The sequence below is a fragment of the Leopardus geoffroyi genome, chromosome B3 (genome assembly GCF_018350155.1).
Source record: "Leopardus geoffroyi isolate Oge1 chromosome B3, O.geoffroyi_Oge1_pat1.0, whole genome shotgun sequence".
NCBI lineage: Eukaryota > Metazoa > Chordata > Mammalia > Carnivora > Felidae > Leopardus > Leopardus geoffroyi.
The window spans coordinates 119,444,472-119,464,942 of NC_059337.1; the positions used below are offsets into that span (position 1 = coordinate 119,444,472).

Genomic DNA, 20,471 nt, shown 5'->3' on the forward strand with positions numbered 1-20,471 from the left:
ACCCTTTTTATGGTCAGTTTATTAATATGTATATCTACTAAGCAGGTTCTGAGTAGATATTTCTAGTTATGAAGTGAAACACTTGGTTCTCTGATTTCCATATATTTATCAAAGCAGATTCTAAGAGATTTAAAAAAAAAAAAAAAGATTGTTTCAGTAAAATTGTCTTTCATGCAGTTAGCCTGGCCTAGTGATAGTGAATCCAAGTGCTGATTTTTATTTTTGCTGTGTCTCACATAGCCTTGATTATAATAGGGCATCAGTGTTGTTGAGTGGATGGTTGAGTTACTTCTGAAGCCCAATATGATATAAGCTCTGGTAATATTTAGAAGTTAAAGGCAGTCTTTATTGTTTAACATAATCAAATTTACTTTATAGCCAGTAAAAAACCTGTAATATCTTTTATTAATATATAATTATATTATTAGCATAATTATATATTAATAAATTATATATTAATATAAGCTATATTTACAATGGCTTGATTGCTAGTTTTGACAAAAACTAACCCCAAGAATACCTTTCAGCAAAATACATGAAAATAGAGTCATTTAGAAGCATTTTCTGAAAACTTAACCCAAAATGCCAAATAAATCTTTTAGGTTTATGCTGCTTAGAATAGTAAAACTTGCATTTTACTTAATATTTAAAGATGACTTCTTAGCACTTTGTCTATTGCAGAATGTGCATGATTTTGCCCTACTTCTGGTGACTGGATTCTCATCCTTTCAATAGGATCAATATTAAGCCAGCCTTCTTTACCTCCTCGATCCATATTAAACCTGTCTTGGAAAGAGTTCGTTTATTGGATAATATAGCTACACCGGGGCTCTATGACAATATCTTTTGCTGCCTCATTAACTCTGGAGCATTAGAACAAGATAAAAATGCCCTAAAGCCTCTTATCTGATGTCTGGTGTAACCTGCTGAAAGCAGGAGTGCCATTAGTTTATGTTAGAAATCAAATGGCCCTCTCCAGTGCAGGAAGTACTGATTAAACCTGAAGTGTCCCTGGAGGACTCTACAGCTGTCACAGGGGTGGTGGCTGTCCCTCACCAAAAGAGAAATCTGGGCCAGAGGTCCCAGGGGAGTGGTGCTTTAAGAACTAGCACGTGGCTGCCCCAGCTGTTCTGCTTTGCCTAATGAATTGTTTTACAAGAAGAGGCTGGGTATTGTCATCACAAGCTGCCTTCCTTAGAGACTGGAGCAGGCCAAATAATAAGTAATGTTAGTGATGGTAATTGAAATGTGATGGCTCTCCTGGGACCATCACAGCCCTAGAGCTGGTTGGCACTTGTGGATTCTTGTGCTACCAAGGCCCTATTTGAAGTGTGCCTTATTTTTTTTTTTTTTTTTCAATTACATAATAATGTGTGAGTTTTTTTTTCTCTCCTCCTCACTATAGAAATTCATTGACAGAAGCAGTCTTAGGAACATTACAGTAGTGGCTTTAAGTACAAAAAGAACAGCTCTGACTTTTTCATTTAAATTATCAACACTGCAACAGTTAAGGACTACCACATATTCCTAGTCTCTTGGAGATCACTGCAGAAATCTCTCTAGGCTACACTTTTGATTTAAAAATTTTTTAAATAGCATAGTAGGATATAAAGTGGAAAGTAAAAACCTTGCTTGCTGAACTTACCAGAGGTAACCACCAAAACATTTTCTATGCATAATCAAGTTTATTTATGTTACCACATACAGATGAGATCATAATATATGTACTGTTTTGTGACTTACTTTTTCACCCCACAGTATATCTTGTATATCTTTCCACAGCGATACAGATAGATCTACCCCATTGTTTCCTAATTGCTGCATAGAATTTTATTGTATTGATGTACCAATTCTAGACTCTTACTGGATAGTTTGACCTGGACCCGTGGGTGAATATTTATTGTACCAACTGGTTGCACTCATTGATTTGTATTCTATGGTTCACCCTCTCACATCAGTGATTTTCCTTTCTTCAGGGATGTTCCAGGACATTTAAAATAGGAAACAGTGGAGGTAAAACTTTTGGGGAGGGATAGTGTGAGTCTTGTCATAGACCACCAGCTGGACATATGTGTAGTGATATGTGCCCTACTGCATATTTTAAGTTTTTTGCTTAGTCCAGATAGGTGAGGAAAACAAATAGCCTTTAATGGATGTTGTCTAAGGCATCGACTGGAGGCTTCCTCTCAAATTGAATGAGTGTTTTCTTCCCTAATTTTCTACTTCAGATGTTCCAAGTATCAAGTTATGAATGCATTAATGGACTTGGGAAATGATTTGTCAGCACGTGAAAATGAGGACTTAGGTTTATTGTGTTAACAGCTTGGCTAACAAAGCAAGTTTGTACCTTGTGAACTTTAGGGGCCTTGCTGGGAGTGGCAGTGTGATGAATGAAGCAAAGCAATTTTCCAAGAATATTTCAGGTCAGTGACGGAAGAAATCACTTGTCTTCTTGGGTAAACCAAAACCTAATTTTAGTTGCTTTCAATAGGACCTTTGCAAATTGATAGAAATTGGCACTTCCATCTAAAATGGGAACATTTATATGTCTTTTAACTGAAAGCCCTTTAGTCTCATTTTCTCACCTCTTCAAAGTTCTGATTTGCCCAATCATTATTGAAGAGATGTCATACTTCTAAGTTGTGAAATGCCAGCTAGTTTTGTTTCAAGTTTCTTCTGCATTGTTTTCCTCTCCTTGATGCATTCGAATTGATGCACGATGCTTAACTTAATAATTGGAGGCTATTAATAACAGTTACTATTTATACATGATTTACCTCTTGTCCAAGCCTTCAGTAGATTCTTGGGACATATGGGTGTATACCGAGATTTCAGGGGCTCTTGTGGGCTATTGGAGATTCTCTAGACTCATGCTGTTCAGAATGGTAGCCACTAGCCACATGCCATTTAAAGTTAAATTAATTAAAATAAAATAAAATTAATTTAATTTCTCAGTCACACTAGTAAATGCTTAGTAGCCATGTGCAGCTAGTAGCTACCACACTGGACAGCACAGAGAACATTTCCATTAACATTACTCTAAAGGTTGGCGAACTATATAGCCCACAGCCTGATTTTGGGTTCCCTGTGAACAAAGAATGGTTTTTACATTTTTAAAGGGTCATAAAATAAAACAAAAATCAGAAAAATATGAGACAAAGACTGAGTGTGGCCTGCAAAGCCTAATGTATTTACTACCTGGTCCTTTATAGGATAAGTTTGCTGACCCTTTGACCTGTGCCTCCTTCTCTTACTTAGTAACATTTCAGCTTTCTGATCAAGTTAAGGTTAGGGGTTTCCCTAAGCCATGAGAAGATTGTGAATCTATTAAGCAAATTAGGCAAATTGAGGCACAAAGTTTTTTTTTTGTTTTTTTTTTTTTGTTTTCAACGTTTATTTATTTTTGGGACAGAGAGAGACAGAGCATGAACGGGGGAGGGGCAGAGAGAGAGGGAGACACAGAATCGGAAACAGGCTCCAGGCCCTGAGCCATCAGCCCAGAGCCCGACGCGGGGCTCGAACTCACGGACTGCGAGATCGTGACCTGGCTGAAGTCGGACGCTTAACCGACTGCGCCACCCAGGCGCCCCACAAAGTTTTTTACTGTAGATAGACCACAGAATGAGTCCAGAGCTTACACAAATCAGTTCCCTGGAGCTAGCACAAGTGGGATGAGCTTTGAAATAGGTAAAATTCTTTGTAGTATAAATGATCAACTTGCAACAGCTTTTTGAATAATACCTACAGTGTAACAGAACAACATTCTGATTTTGTACCTATTTTGTGACTTTTAAGTATTCCTCCTCCCATCTTACTCTGAAAGAAATACAATGAATACATTTCAACAGATGCACTTGACCTTTCAACAAAGAATTTACCATGGAGATTTTTAACTGTTCAAATAATTTTAACTGTCAAATTATTTCACCCAGTCTCTCCTTGGAAGAATGAAGCAGAAAGATGCTTCTGCTGGTATTCTCTACATCTGAGAGATAATCTTCCCTTGCCAAATGTAGCTAGCAGTTTCTCATTAAATGTAAAGCTTATGAAATCTGCTATAAAAGTGAGCATCTGGCACTTCTGTGGAAAATTATAGAGTCAACTTGTTGCTGTCAAGATAGGACCTTGGTATTCATGAGCGGACTTTGTGATTTCCCAAGTTTGTGCTAACCCATACTATTTTTCCTCTAAAATGCATTAAGGTTCATTTGAAAAAAATTAAGGTATCCCTTTGGCTTTTTGATGTGAATTATTCCATAATTAGAAATAACTCAAGTAGTGCTCCCACTAAAATAAATGTTATACTACAATACATTGAATTATTGGTAGAAGCATTAATTTGAATTTGCCTGAATCTTCAGATTTAAGATAGTGTTATCACATTATTATGGATTGTGTGATGAGATCATGAAGCGTACTGAACCCCAGAAAAAGTCACATTTCAACATTAGCCTTGTCAAAAAAAGCAAGTGGTAAAGGAGATAAGGAAGAGAATTGTGAGATAGTAGAGAGGAAACCTTCATGAAGTATAGCTTCTTTTTCTTTTTAATGTTTATTTATTTTTGAGAGAGAGACAGAGTGTTAGCAGGGGAGGGGCAGCGAGAGAGGGAGACACAGAATCTGAGCTTTCAGCACAGAGCCCAACACAGGGCTCGAACTCACGAACCGCGAGATCATGACCTGAGCTGAAGTCAGACACTTAACCGACTGAGCCACCCAGGTACCCCGAGTATGACTTCTTTCTAAAGGACAGTAAGAATGGTAGCTATGTTTTGCTTTTATTCACTGGTACAAAATCAGTGAAAATTTTATTACTTAAGGTTGTATTCATTGATCATCACTGGTTATGGTTTCTAGTAGCAATTTCCCATGGTAGAACTTTGACTAAATTTATGGAAACTCCCCAGATTTGTTCTAATCTTTCAGTGCCATCCTCTTTGCCATTCTTTTTTTTTTTTAACTTTATTTATTTTTTAGTAATCTCTACATCCAATGTGGGGCTCAAACTCAGTGATTTCGAGATCAAGAGTCACAGGCTCTTCCATTTGAGGCAGCCAGGTGCCCCCTCTTTGCTATTCTTTGCCAAATCATCTCTAAGTCTTCTTGTTCTTTCAGTTCTTCCATGTCACTTTTATGTGTGCCCTCCAAACCTTTGCCATCCTCTTGTCTGACTAGTATTAATAGCATACTCCTCTTCGTTGCCTGTGAAAATAAGCTGCTTGAAGCCATATACTGCCTTCTTATAAGGCATGCTAAGTAAGAATCCAAAGATCATCCCCAGTCTCCAGTAAGAGATCCCATGATATTTTTTTTAATATTAAATTTTTTTTTTAATATTTATTTATTTTTGAGAGAGAGAGAGACAGAGTATGAGTGAAGGAGGGGCAGAGAGAGACGGAGACACAGAAGCCAAAGCAGGCTCTGGACTCAGAGCTGTCAGCACAGAGCCAGACATGGGACACGAACTCATGAGTTCGACTGAGCCACCCAGGCGCCCCATAATGTTTCTTATGTAATCAAGGATGTAGCTCTACTAAAGCTGGCTGTTACCAAGTTTGAGATCTTTGTCCATGGCATTTTATGATGCCAGTCAAAGTATGGCAAAGACATATACCATGGGCTTGTATTTTACACTCCAGCTGAAAAATCAGAAACGTTAAGAGGAGGGAACATCAACTTGAGATTTAGAGTTGCAAACCATAGCCATTAACGATGGCTTTGCACATTGTCCATGATGAGGAGAAACTAAAATTTAAACTTGAGAAATTAGATAGTTCTCCAATCCTGCCATAAAGTATTTATAAGACCAATCCCAAAACAACCCTGTATCTGAGGCTTTTATATTGACCTATCCATATTTGGAAAGGAATTCTTTTTATGTCCTGAGGTTCTCAGATTAGTAGAACAAACTTAATTTTTGCACAAAGTCTACCCATTACTGCAAAGTAGATGAGGTAGCCCGATCTTAAACTCCGCAAACTCTATAAGGTTATCTGGGCATCTGGGTTTTTCCACCACCGAATTCCCAGCACTTCTTACAATTGGTACATTATAAATGTCTCTTGTCCAATAATTAGGTGTTTACCTTTCCTCTTTCATGATTCATGTTTACAAAGGCATTTTTCTTTTCATATTTGTGTTAAACAATTTCTTGTTATGATTGATTAACTCTTCCTTTTTATGAACCTTTAACCTCACATTTTCTCCCAAATCACATTGTGGTCATGAGTCCTGTGTTTCCTGTACCATCCTCACTGCCTTTTCAGCTTTCGTTTTTCTCTTTTCTGATGAACATTTTTGGTAAAAGCTGGTGCCCTTGCTAAAACATTCCCACGTGCCGCTGAATTTGTGATGGAACTATTTGTGTCATAGATGTGAGCCAACCCAAAGAAGTATAAAAATAAAAGATGGGTATCTTTTGTTCCAAATTTGTAGAAACTTCTAATCCTCTCCAGTTTGCATACTGTTATCTTTACTATGTATAAGAGTACCGCTAGGGAATGTCGCAGTCACAATGGGATGCTGGTGGTAAGTGGACTGCTAGGCCCACTAACTAGCTGAATGTTTTGTGTGTTGTTTAGATTAGTTTAGATTAGTTCTTCAGCAAAATTGCAAGTAAACACCTGTGTTATATTGGCTTTCATGCTTTTATAGTTGAAATCCCACAGATATTAAAAACTTAGATTCCTATACTGGTAACAATTATGAGTTGTTTAGAATAACTTGTTTTCCGCCTAAGTATAAAGTATAAACAAAAATTCAATTCTTGTGTAATGGAACTATTCAGCATTGTATATAATACTACTGTCTGCTTTTCTCTGGAATATTTTGTAACACTGTTAGAAGAATAATTGTTTTTTTGCCTAAAAGGAGATCTAACAATTCTTTAAATTAATAACTCTGTCCTTAGAGATTATATTCGATTCTGTTTTTATTGTTCACCACCAATGTGTGAAATGGTCTGTTATCACTTACATTTGCCTTGGTATTTGTAGGGCTCAAACAGTGGGGAGATCCCAGTTTGCATGATTAACCTTGTAAGGACTGTGGATCCTTCCAAATGTAGGAACTAGTCCTGTACTTTATTTAGGTCAAGAATGAAGCTGGTTTTGCAGAAACTAACAAGCATATCCTAAAACTCACATGGAAATACAAGAGACTCAGAATAGCTTAAAAAAATAAAAAATCTTGAAAAAGAACAAAGTTGAAGGGCTCACAGTCTCAAAATTTTAATACAAAGCTAAAATAATCAAGACAGTGTAGTATTTGCATATGGATGTCCTTATGGATCAATAGAATAGAATTGAGAATCCAGAAACCCTCATATTTATAGTCAGTTCATTGTTGACAGGGGTGCCAGACCATTCAATGGAGGGAAAATAACTTAACAAATGGTGCTGGGAAAACACAACATTCACCACAAGAACCTAAAATTGAACCCCCTACATCACACCATATACAGTTATTAACTCAAAATGCATTATTGACCTAAATGTAAGAGCTGAAACTGTGAAAATCTTAGAGAAAACATAGGCATAAATCTTTATGACCTTAGATTAGGCAGTGGTTTCTAACATATGATTCCAAAAACATAAGCAGAAAAAGAAAATTAGAAATTGGACTCCATCAAAATGTAAAACTTTTGTGCTTCAAAGATACCATTAAGAAAGTGAAAAGACATGGAGTGCCTGGCTGGCTCAGTAGATAGAGCATGCAACTCTTAATCTTGAGGTTGTGAGTTCGAGCCCTACATTGGGAGTAAAGTTTACTTAAAAAGAAAAAAAGAAAGTGAAAGCCCACAGAATGGGAGAAAACTTTTAAGTTTGTTTATTTATTTTAAAAAAGAGAGAGAGCACAAGGAGAGAGAGGGAGAGAGAGAATCCCAAGTGGGCTCTGTGCCTTCAGTATGGAGCTCAGTGCGGGGCCCAGACCCACAAATCATGAGATTATGACCTGAGCTGAAACCAAGAGTTGGATGCTTAACTGACTGAGCCACTGAGGCACCCCAGAATAGGAGAGAACTTTTAAAAATCATTTCTGTATTGTTTGATAAGGGGCTTGTATCCAGACTAGATAAAGAACTCTTACAGTTCAACAATAAAAAGACAGTAGCCCAGTTTTTAAAGTAGCAAAGGATTTGAATAGACATTTCTGCAAAGAAGATGTACAGATGTCCAACAAGCACAAGCAGAGGTCCTCAGCATCATTGATCATTGGGGAAATGCAAATCAAAATCATGAGATACTACTTTGCACGCACTGGGGTGACTATAATGAGAAAGATGGACAATGACAAGTGTTGGCAAGGAGGTAGAGAAATTGGAGCACTTGTGCACTATTGTTAGGAATGTAAAAATGGTGCAGCCATTGTGGAAAACAGTAAGGTGCTTCCTCAAATACTGAAAATAGAATTACCTATGATCCAGCAATTCCACGGTTCTGTGTATATATACCCAAAAGAATTGAAAGGAGGGACTTACACAGATAATTTGTATGCCCATAGCAGCATTATTTGCAGTTGCCAAGAGGTGGGCACAACCCAAGTGTCCATTGATGGATGATTAGATAAACAAAATATGGTATGTACATACAGTGGAATATCATTCAGCTTTAACAGGAAGAAGAATCTGACATATGCTACAACATGGATGAGTTCAAGGATATGCTAAGTAAGACAAGCCAGTCATAACACAAAGAGACAAATACTGTATGATTCTGTTTATATGCAGTACCTAGCCAAATTCATAGAGGGAAAAAGTAGAATGGTGGTTGCCAAGGGTTGGGGAAGGGAGAATGGGGAGTTATTATTTCATGGATACAGAATTTCAGTTTTGCAAGGTGAAAAAAGAAAGTCTGAACATGCGTTGCACAACAGTATCAATATACTTAATGACATTGAAATGTACACTTAAAAATGGTTAAGATGATAAAATGTATGTAATGTGTATTTTGCCACAGCTTAAAGGGGGAGCAATTTATGGTATATGAATTATATTTCAATTTTAAAACAAATCATTTAAGAAAAAGAAGAATACAAAAATACGAAACCAGTCTAGGAAACCCAAAAGGATTTGAAGAAGTCCATTATATGCCTGCTCCTAACTGAAGGCCTTTTTTTTTGAAGTATAATGATTTTGTATTCCACTTCCTTCAATTCATGAATGAGTCTTTTCTACCTCTCACCTTCTTTTACTCTTTCCTGAAGTAGATTTGAAATAATCTCTTGATCATCCTTGGTACTTATTGTAACATCCGACTCTACTGTGGGGTCACATATATTTCTTAGGATTTAGATATATAATAAATAAACATTTATGTATGGCCTGCGATGAAAAGCAATGTGCCAGACCCTGGATGTCAAAAATACATAAACTCTTGTGTTTATAATCAATTAGCGTGACAAGGCAGGTATATAAAAAGATCACCGTATGAGAGAACATGTACTAAATGCCACGTGAGTACCATAGGAGTTCAGAAATGAGAGATCATAGTGGGATGAAGGTGGTTGGGTAGCGTCTTTTTATTTATTTATTTATTTTACTTTTTTTAATGTTTATTTTTATTTTTGAGAGAAAGAGACAGAGTGCAAGCAGGGGAGGGCCAGAGAGAGAAGGAGACGTGGACTCCGAAGCAGGCTCCAGGCTCTGAGCTGTCGGCACAGAGCCTGACGTGGGGCTTGAACTCATGAATCGCGAGATCGTGACCTGAGCCTAAGTCGGACGCTCAACCGCCTGAGCCACCCAGGCGCCCCAGGGTAGAGCCTTTTTTTAAAAAAAAAAAAAAAAAAAAAAGGAAGTGGAATTTAAACTTGAATGAAAGAAATAAATTTTATATATCATCATCGGCAAATTGGTTTCCTCCTCACTGTAAGATTCTATGTAAAATGCAACATTCCATGTCGCAGTTACTATTTGATTAGCCTGCACAAATCCTTTTTTCTCATATTCATTTCCCTTGCTGGCTGCCCAGACTTTCTAGCACAGTAAAAGGCATTGCCTATCTGTCTATTCGTTCACATACAGACCAGTAATTAAGTGTGCTGGGAGGCAAAGTAACCTTACCTCATAATTTGGCCACCGAGCCATGCAGTAGCCTCTCTGGGTTTACCTTGTTAAGCCTGTAAGTGGTAACAAAGAGATAAGAAAGTAGCCACTGTCGAGCATCTTTGGCCTAGGATGAGTTTGACCTGCACTTTGACAATGATTTTGATTATTTCTGCTTTCTATGTTGAATGGATTTATCAGAGTCTCAAAGACCCTTAATTTAAAAAATATATTGACTTTTTTTGTTGTTGTTTTTTAGTCTTCTACATGCTGAATGTTAACCTCCTTATGGCATGCAGTGATGATTTCTGAATTTTGATTAGGCACAACTCAGTGTTGAAGCACTGAAGCAGTTGGTTACTACTGCAGCTAATTCTTGGTTAAATAAACAAGAGTCCTGGGGCGCCTGGGTGGCTCAGTCGGTTGGGTGTCCAACTTCGGCTCAGGTCATGATCTCACGGTTTGTGAGTTCAAGCCCCATGTCGGGCTCTGTGCTGACAGCTCAGAGCCTGGAGCCTGCTTCGGATTCTGTGTCTCGCTCTCTCTGCCCCTCCCCTGCTTATGCTCTGTCTCTCTCTGTCTCAAAAATAAATAAACCGTTAAAATATAAAACAAACAAATAAGAGTCCTTTAAAAAGATTAGCCAGAGCAGTTTTAAAACCTACAGCAGCACTGATGTATATCAGTTTTGGCTTGGCATACTTTGACCCAGGGCTGTGCAGTGTTTTATTACCCTCAGCTACATAAGGACACATACTTATAGCACCACTTTTGTAGCATATATTTTTATAACCCTACAAAATGATTAGACTGACGTAGAGCAATTCTCTAAATTCATAGGTATTAAAATATTCTGGCAGCTGTCTCCTTTTTGCCTTTAAGTTGAGACATCATGATGAGATAAGACTGTACCAGTGCTGATATGTACAAGAATGTCGTTCAGCATGGTATTCTCACATTATTGACAAAAGTCTTTGTCACTGTAAATAGGAGAAATCTTGGAGGAAGTGTTCCCATTATAGTAATTCCAGTTCAATTCTACTAATAGTGTTTTTCAGAAACTTCTTTACATTAAAACACATTCCATGTAGTCAGATAGGAAGGACGTTATGGTATTAAAATGTCTCTGAATTCTAACTAAAACAGCTTGTGCTGAAAAACATACAATATCTGGGAGTTTGAGGTATTTATTAGGGTTTAGAGAGTGTTTAAGAGAACCTGAATGGGAGAAACTTCCTGGTAAATTGTTACTAGGGTACAGTGACATGGGATACAGACTCAAAATAGGCTTCTAGCATTCTGTGGACTATATAGGTCATAGTCCACAAGGGGGAACTGAGAGTCTGGGAAGGTCTCAGTTAATGAGACCTCTGGTAATGCTTTCCAGTGAGCAACCCTGTGGCCTCTCTTCCCCTAAGTAGTCCCGAACTGCTTCCAGGTGTCTCAGATTTTTCTAACTGGGAACAGTTTCCTTTTTTTTTTTTTTTTTTAATGTTTATTTATTTATTTTGAGAGAGAGAGATCATGAGTGGGGTAGGGGCAAAGAGAGAAAGAGAGAGAATCCCAAGTGGGCTCCGTGCTATCAGTGCAAAGCCCGATGCAGGGCTCGAACTTGCAAACTGTGAGATTGTGACCTGAGATGAAATCAAGAGTCGGATCCTTAACTGACTGAGCCACTCAGGCGCCCCGGGAACAATTTCCAATTGAAAGATTCGCCCTTTGCTAAGAAGTGTGAGACTTTAAATGGCAAATGATTGTGGGTACAACCATTGTGAAAAACAGTGCAGCAGTATCTTCTAAGGCGGATGATACATATACCCTGTGACCCAGTATTTCCAGTGCTATATATATATATATACACACACACACTCTAGAAATAGAAATGCTATACCAAAACATGTATAGAAAAATATTCAGAACAGTGCTATTCATAATAGACCCAGACTAGAAACAATCCAAGAGTTCATTGGCAGTAGAATGAATAACTAAATTCTGATGTATTCACATAATAGAATACTATATAGCCATGAAAATGAACATGTTGCTACATGCAACAACATGAATGAGTCTCAGGAATATAACACTGAGTAAATGAAGATAAACACAAAAAGAGTACATATTATACAATATCATTTGTATAAAGTTCAAAAACAAGCAAAGCTAATTTATGTGATATAAATCAAAATAATGATTACATTGCAGGTATGGTGTTGGCTGGGAGGGGCCAGGAGGAGGGAGACTTCTGGGGGGCTGGTAATGGTTCTCTATAAAGATCTATATGGTTGTGTGTTCATTTTGTGAAATTCCTCACACATATACCTCTGATGTTTCCTTTTTTCTGTGTATATGTTATACTTTAAAAGTTAACTAAAAAAAATTTTTTAAGGCAAATAGTGGCTGAAATAAAAATTGAAAGTAATTCACTCAAGTCTAATAGCTAGTCGAATGTTAAAATAAAATGCTTGCTCTCAAAGCCATTCTGGTTTGATAGGGGAAGCTTGCAAAGAAAGTTCTCAAGCATTAGTAGTATTCCAGCCAGATTTCAAAATATTGCTTAAAGCAGGGCCTTACATTATTGGGTAAGAATAATAGCATTTATTTTGTAGGGTATTTTTGTCATGCGTAGCTGACATATATAACTTTTTATGCCTTCAAAGTTGGCTTTTATAAACATCTTTAGTATTAAAAATTTTGTTTCCAGAGCCACTAAATGAGGTATCACTGTAATAGAGAAAGAACAGTGATAAATGTGATTCAGTAGATGGCAGTATTCCCTTTGTAGGTGTTAGTCAAAATGTGGATACATGGGGGTAACTCCGAGAAACTTTCTTCAGTAAGAGTGGTAAAGGGTCACCTGCTGGGACAAGTAGACCAGAAAGAACATTTTAATATATTTGTTCATTTGTTATTTCATATATTACTAGGAACTATTTTGAATGGACCCATAAGATGTAGAGTCCACAAATGTAGAGGACATATTTTTCCACATAAATCCTAGAATGATAGCCTGCAATTGGTAGTTTGTTTGATGTAGTATGACTTTAAGTGGGTGTTAATGCATAGAATATTCAAGAAGGACTTGAGCAGTGTCTTTTTTTTTTTTTTTTTTTTCAGTCTTGTGTGTGGGAATATTTATATGTCAAGATTGAGATAATGACTAACTGCCTTGGACAAAGATGTCAATGAAATTTATTGATGAGAGATTAGGGTGCACTTGAGCATAAATTAAAAGAAATATTAAAGTGATTGGCCAGTCTGTTTCTGTTGGTTATTTTAATACAAATCAAATGTTTTTTGAATAGTCCCTTTTTTCTGATTGAAATTTTCTTAAAATGGTAGCGCTTGATGAAAGCAGTGGGGTTTAAGAAATCCTGTGGCATTATAAGGGTTTTAGTTGTAAGGAGTTTGACATGGATTAGAGTGATATGACAGAGAAGTCAAGAGTTATCAGCCAAAGGACAGAACGTGCCTGTGGTGCAGAATGGAAGGCCAGTGAACAAACTAGCCAGTGAGAGTCAGAAGAACTATATTCAAGTCCTGACGTTGCTCATTATTAGCATTGACCTTGGACAGGTCATTTAGCATGCCTAATTTTTCTTATCTGAAATATAGGTGATAAATAACTGCTATACCTTCCATACAGGTTGTTAAGTGCATCAAGTAGGTGCAATGTCTGTAAGGATGCTGTGTTAACGTTAATGAACTCTGTAGATGGACTCTGCATTGTTTTTATACTGTTCAAATAACTTTTTGTCTCCTCAGGTTTTTCTGCCTGTAGTCATCAGGTGCCAGCTGAGAAACATTGATAAGCATAGCTTCAACAGCCATCATTATAGGAGTACCTACTAATAGGTACTATGCTAAGTGCTTTAAATGCATAGTTTCCAAAGCCTCACAACTGTGCAATGAGTAAGTTGGACCATTGACTCCATTTTATAGTTCACAAAGGTTTGGGCTGACCCAAGAGCTGTGAATCATGCCCATGTCGTCTGACTTCACAGCAGTTGTTTGTAGTATGTGATGCTATACCTGCCATGATGCACTTTAGTTTTTGCTTTTCCCTACCTAGTATTTCAGAAGCCAGGGCCACACGTAGTATTTTTATGTATTGGGCAGTTCAAGTAAAGACATCCTTAAAAGAAAATTTTATTAAGTTTCACTTTGGAGATATTAACAGAATCCTAATGTATGCAGTTGTTAATTTGGGAATGGAGAGGGTTGGTGCTCTTGACTTGAGCCTGTTTCATCTTTAGCCAGAGCACATACAAATCATTTCTTGATGGTTCAGACTTAAGGAGAGGAATAGTAACATCAACACAACCCAAAGTAATATCAGCACAACCTAAAGAGTGTTAATAGTTGGTTTGAGGATATATTGATTTTCTTTGCAAACACCTCTCCCAATTACTTATTTTTTCATATGACAGCTGCTGTGTGTTGTTTTTTGTTGTTTTTTTTTTTTTGGTATATTTTTCTGTGTTTGTGTGTGTGTGTGTGTGTGTGTGTGTGTGTGTGTGTGTGTGTATTTTAGGGGGCTTTCCATTTGTTGTAATTATAATACTGATATTTTGCATAGAGATAACATTTTGGGGAGAATCGTGATAAGTAAATATACTAATAACTAAATACGTTTTTGGTGTTCCTATCAGGTAAAGACAAATAAATATGAATATTTTCATTTTACTTACAGTGTTTTTAATGAAAAATGACTTTGAGAGTATATCTTCAACTTTCTCTTATAAAAATATAAAAATTACTTATTCATGTTTTGGCCATCTTGTAATTTAGTTTATAAATTATCACTTTCTGTTTTTTAGATCAATTTTTGAATTTCAGAATAGTTTTAGATATTTATGGGAAAATTATAAAGGACAGCTTCCATATAACCCACACACAGTTTACCCTATTATTATTATTATTATTATTATTATTATGGTACATTTGTTACATATTTGTTAACAATTAGTGAACTTTTTTGGTTTGTTTAACATTTTTCCCTATACTTTATTCCGATTTCCTTAGTCTTTCCCTAATGTTCTTTTCTCGTTCCAGAGTCCAATCCAGGATACCATAATTACATTTAGTAATCATACCTCCCCATAGGCTCCTCTTGGCTGTGACAGTTTATTAGGCTTTCCTTGATGACCTTGACAGTTTTAAGGAGGACATACTGGTCCAGGTACATTGTAGAATGTTCCCCAATTGGGATTTGATGTTCTTCTTACAGTTATGGTTTGCCTTTCACTGCATATACCAGGTTATGCAGGGAGGTTGCTCTTAATCATAGTGAACTCTGAGGAAGGCAGATTGGGATTTGAAAATATTGGCTGTGGATAACCCACACAGAGATAAGCATTAATATTCTTTGTTGGCATTGAAACATTGGCTACATTCGTTATATTTTTTGTATTTTATGCTTTTTCAGAAGAAGTCAGTCCTAATTCTGGCTGAAAACGAGTCTAGGTTGCATGATCTGCTCATGTCCCTAAAACCATTTCTTTTCTAATTGCACCTGTTGGGGCAGTTAGCATTGGTTTAAATGTTACTCTTTAGAGCTTTATTTACTCTGAATTGGCCTTTTAATTAGTAATGGGCAATTTTGGGTGAATTGTTAATTGATTAGAATTGTGGAAATCATCTGAAAAGCTGTTTTGTCACGACAGCCTAGAATAGTAGAAGATTAAAATGGGGTCTGGTTTAGTTACTATTCTAAGATGAATGCTTGAAAAGTATTATTTTCGTGGTTTAGGTTTGTTGGTGTCTTAACTCTGCTGAGAATGATTGTCTTTTAACTCACCGAGGTCCTCAATTCTACTCCATTAAGGGCCACTTTTCTGCCAATCAAAAAGCAGCATCCCTGAGATTGATTTTTGTTACAGTGGATAGTAATAGCTGCCTGGTGACAACATTTCAAACTCTTTTATGTAAACAGAAAGCAATCAAATAAGTACTAATCCAAGGATTATGTGGACCCAAATCCCGTGGCCAGGAGAAGAATCTCTGCAGTGTATGTCCCTGGCTCTTTGCCTTCTGGTTGCCCCTCTTCTTCCTGGAAAGCTTCCCTGCGGCTGGTGTGCTGGTGCTGCCTGTTAGATTGCAGTATGCTGCGACCAAAACACTCCTGCAGCTCCTGAATGGAATTCAAAAAGACACTTGCATTTCCATAAATAAATTAGGAATTCAGTGGTTTCTTCGGGCTAATCAGGGCAGGCTGATAAACCTTGCTAGCTGTTTAATAAATGAATTGTGACTGATTACCTATTAATATGGACGCCTCAGGAATTCACCCAGGGGGAAGCAGAGCAGTGAAATAGAGAGGGGCATGGCCCCTTGGGAAATCAGGGCTTCATGTTTGCAGCTTAAATATCTCTGTGAAGTATCAATAAGGAGGTAATTGAATTTTGAACACAAACATGAGCGCCGGATGGATGAAAGGGGGAGGGGGGATCTGATCATCTCTTCTCTGCCCCTTCATTCTCCCCTCCCCTTTTCCTTAGAGACCACTCTAGTAAAGATAGATGCTAAATCCATTAAATAAAGATTAGACTCTGTCGTAGTAGAAAATGGCAGCTTAGCTAGATCCCTGGGCAAATTGGGGCCTTTTGCAATACAGAAAATTAAAATATACATTTTTAACAAGTATGCTATCTTCCTGCCATTAATGCCAGGCTAGCTTGTGGGGTTTGCTCCTCCTTCAGATTGGCTTTTGTTTGGACAGATCACTTTCTCTTGTATTAATGCCAATCTTTTCTGTATTCCTGGAGCAGAAGGGGCTGGGTTTATTTATTTATTTTTAAAGCTTCTGTTGAGGCCTTTCCTCTACCATCCTGCTTGCTTGTAATCAGAAGAGTGGGAAGGAGATTAGTGTCCCATGAATTGACGGTAGATAAATGTTCCCTCCCCTTAACTGGTGGGTCCAGAAGAGCCCAATCACTTGTATTTCAGGGATGATTGGAGACTGTACAGCCAAGCAAGAAAAGGGCTTACACACTGAAATAAAAATTGATGTTTTAGATGCTATTTTATTTGGCATTATTTCCTCTAGATAGGGTTATTGATTTTCTTTGTTTTATCTTAAGCCAGATAAAGTCATATTAATATAGAAAAAGAAGAATTGGCATCATTTGGTTACAAATCATAATACTTACTACCCATTTGTGAGCAGTATCAGAACACAGGCATCAAACCCTAAATACTTTTGTTTTTGTAGATAAATACCTTGGGTTGGCTTTTTGGACTAACCTTTGTTTATATGTCAATCTACATATTCTGATAATTCTTTCATAAGCTTCCGTCAGTAAATCTATCAACAAGTATTAATGGAGCATCTGTTAGGTGTATGGCATTGTTAGTTGCCATAGTCAACAGTGAGGAAGTCTGTCCTCTGCTACCACAAATATTTCTTTAAAAATGAAGCTAATTATGCCCTGTTCCTGCTAATAAAAGTTCTTTGGCTCCTCGGGGTGCCTGGGCGGCTCAGTTGGTTAAGCATCCAACTTTGGCTCAGGTCATGATCTCACGGTTCGTGGGTTCGAGCCCCGCGTTGGGCTCTGTGCTGACAGCTCAGAGTCTGGACCCTGCTTTGGATTCTGTGTCTCCCTCTCACTCTGCTCCTCCCCCACTCACACTCCATCTCTGTCTCTCTCTCAAAAATAAATAAACATTTAAAAAAAATTTTTTTAAAGTTCTTTGACTCCTTGGGTCTTATGTATAAGGTAACATTCAGATTCCTCAGGCTTTCACAAACGGGCTTTCTTAACACCAATCTACCCTTTCTCTCCAGTATAAGCTGGAAAATATACTTATCCTCCAAGGCTATTTCAAATCCCACTCTCTCCATGTAGTGTCTCCCTATCCCCCAGGCAGAGTTACATTTTTCTTATCATTCAGTGTGGGTTCTACACTTGACTCTGAAGATTTCTGATGGAAGAAAAAATGTACTTCTTAGTCTTGGTAATTAAGGACTCTGTCCATTATTTGCCAGATGGTTTTGCAAACATTCCCAATTCTTTGTTTCAACTTCAGAGGTATCTTGATGATCAAAATTTTAATGATTTGTCCTTCTGCACTTCACTTTAAATTTAACATAGATTTACAGCCATCTTTAATGGTAAGAAGGAAAGTGTCTATTTGCCATCATTACTGCTACCTTAAGTTATTTACCTCTAGAGAGCAGAAATCAAACTTATTTAATCTGATTGCCACAGTTCAGAAACAACCCTTAATGATTTTGAATTTGAATGCTCCTGAAAGTCAAATAGCACAAAATTTCAGAATTTTCTAGTACCGCACATGTTGCAAGTTACACTGATGTTGCACTTGGATGGTTCTAGTTTTCCTTCCAGTTCTCTCTAACTTTCGTTTCCTGCCATTTTTCTGAGCTCCAGAGTTCCTTCCAGCCTTACTGACAATACAGGTTTTCTGGGACCATGGAAGCAAGCATTTTAAAGGCTCTGTATTTCCATTGGTTGGATCTCAATTATTTTAAGTTTTAAGCCTTATTTTAACATTAACAGATTTATGCAATAAAATGTGTTTTCTTTTTGTATTAATAATTTTCAGTATTGATTGTGTATTGTCATTTAATTATAATAAAAATTTAATGCTAGAAATTCTGAGGTTAGAATTTACCCAGATAATCCCTAAAAATTTTAAATAAAATAAAGAATTTTGACTTTATCCCTTTAAGAGAAGACTCTTGGTAACTTCCATTCCTAAAGCTTTCTAGTGATCTTAGCATAACGTTCACTCAATAAAATATCTCTTTCCTGCCTTTGTAGATACATAACACAGTACCCTTAGAATTACCTGCATTATAATGCATTATACTACCTAGGCAATTACTGATTTCAGCTTCTGTACATGTGTAGTTAATGCTCAGGTATTTGTCTTGTTCAGGAAGATACAGTAGCTGTGGTTCTTAACCTAAGAGTCCCTGGATCTCCTGAAATTATAAACAAAATTGTATGTTTGTGCTTGTACATGTATATTTCTCTGCTGAGAGTATCAGTGGCTTTCACTGTGCCCCTAAAAAAGATATGTCAGAATCCTAATCCCTAGTACTTCAGAATGTGACCTTATTTGGAGATAGGGTCTTTATGCAGGTAATCAAGTTAAAATGAGGTCATTAGGGTGGGTCCTAATCCAGTATGACTGGTATCCTTATACAAGGGGGAAATTTAGACACAGAGACAGATACACATAGAGGGACGATGATGTGAAGAGACACAGGGAGAAGACAGTGATCTTAAAAGGCAAAGAGACAGACCTGGAACAGATCCTTTCCTCACAGCCCTCAGAAGGAAGGAACCCCTCGACACCTTGATCTCAAACATCTAACCTCAGAACTGTGAGACCGTAGTTTTTGATGGTTAAGCCACTCACTTTGTGATAGTTTGTTACAACAGCCCCCAGAAAACTAATACACTCTCTATTGATTAGGATGCTTTTGTCTGTAAATTGCAGAAAAACCCAACTACAGTGGCTTAAAGGATAAAGATGTTCCATATAACAAGAAGTCCAGAGGTACTTCATTTTTAAGGTTGGTTAATTAGTGACTTAACATTATTACCAGAGACCCCTGTTAGTTCCATCTTTCTGCTGTGTCACCTTCAGTGGGTTGGATACCCTCCCCCCCTTAGGTTGGTTTCCATCATATTCAAGATGGCTGCTACAGTTTTTGACATCACAGGATGACAGCAGTATCCTAAGAAAGGGAAATTGTTTTCCCTCTGTGCTTCTTCTTGTCAGTGAGAAAAAGACCAGAAGCTCTGAAGCAATTTCCCCTTACATGCCATTGAACAGTTTTGGTCACATTCCTATGCCTAAACTAATCGTTGTCAAGAGAAGTGAGACTAGCGTGATTAGTTTAGATGGACTAATAATGGCTCATCGTTGGAACTGGCAAGGAGCCGAGTCTCCCCTGAGTACATGCTCACTCTTTACCTGAATAAAACCAGGGCTTTGTTAACAAAGATTGAGTGAGGAAATGGCTATGTGTAGACAGCTACCTGTGTCTACCAGTCTGAGCCCTCTATAGAAAGTTAGGAACCATTGTTTTTTAAGACAGGCAGTACTTTTTTTTCTTTTTTTAAGTATTTCTAAAGATTTTTTTTTTTTAATATTTATCTTGAGAGAGAATGGGGGAGGGGGCAGAGAGAGAGAGGGAGAGAGAGAACTCCAAGCAAGCTCTGCACTGCCAGTGCAGGAACCCGGCATGGGGCTCAATCTCACAAACCATGAGATCATGACCTGAGAAGACAGGCAGTGCTTCTGAAGATACCCAATCAAGGCTAAGCTCTGCTCAGATGTCAGAATAGTGACTCATGTTTAAGGGTTTCTAAGTTAATAGTAACTGTGTTTTTGGTTTTTTTTTTTAACTTAATCATTCAATAAATGAGTGACTGCCTTGTATATGCATATAGTCTGC

The 20,471-nt window shown here is 37.4% G+C and overlaps 1 protein-coding gene across 2 annotated transcripts in view; it reads left to right on the plus strand.

The window, feature by feature from the left end:
• The window catches only part of LIN52 (lin-52 DREAM MuvB core complex component), a 111,875-nt gene that overhangs the window by 48,543 nt on the left and 42,861 nt on the right, over positions 1 to 20,471 (plus strand). The window contains exon 6 of one of the 2 annotated variants that reach the window (XM_045448210.1): positions 13,805 to 14,545. The exons of the other annotated variant lie outside the window; for it this stretch is intronic. Within the exon in view, the coding sequence (XP_045304166.1) occupies positions 13,805 to 13,848 (44 nt within the window). The 3' untranslated portion in view covers positions 13,849 to 14,545. Of the gene's footprint in view, positions 1 to 13,804; positions 14,546 to 20,471 lie in introns of those variants that run through there. 2 annotated transcript variants of the gene reach the window in all.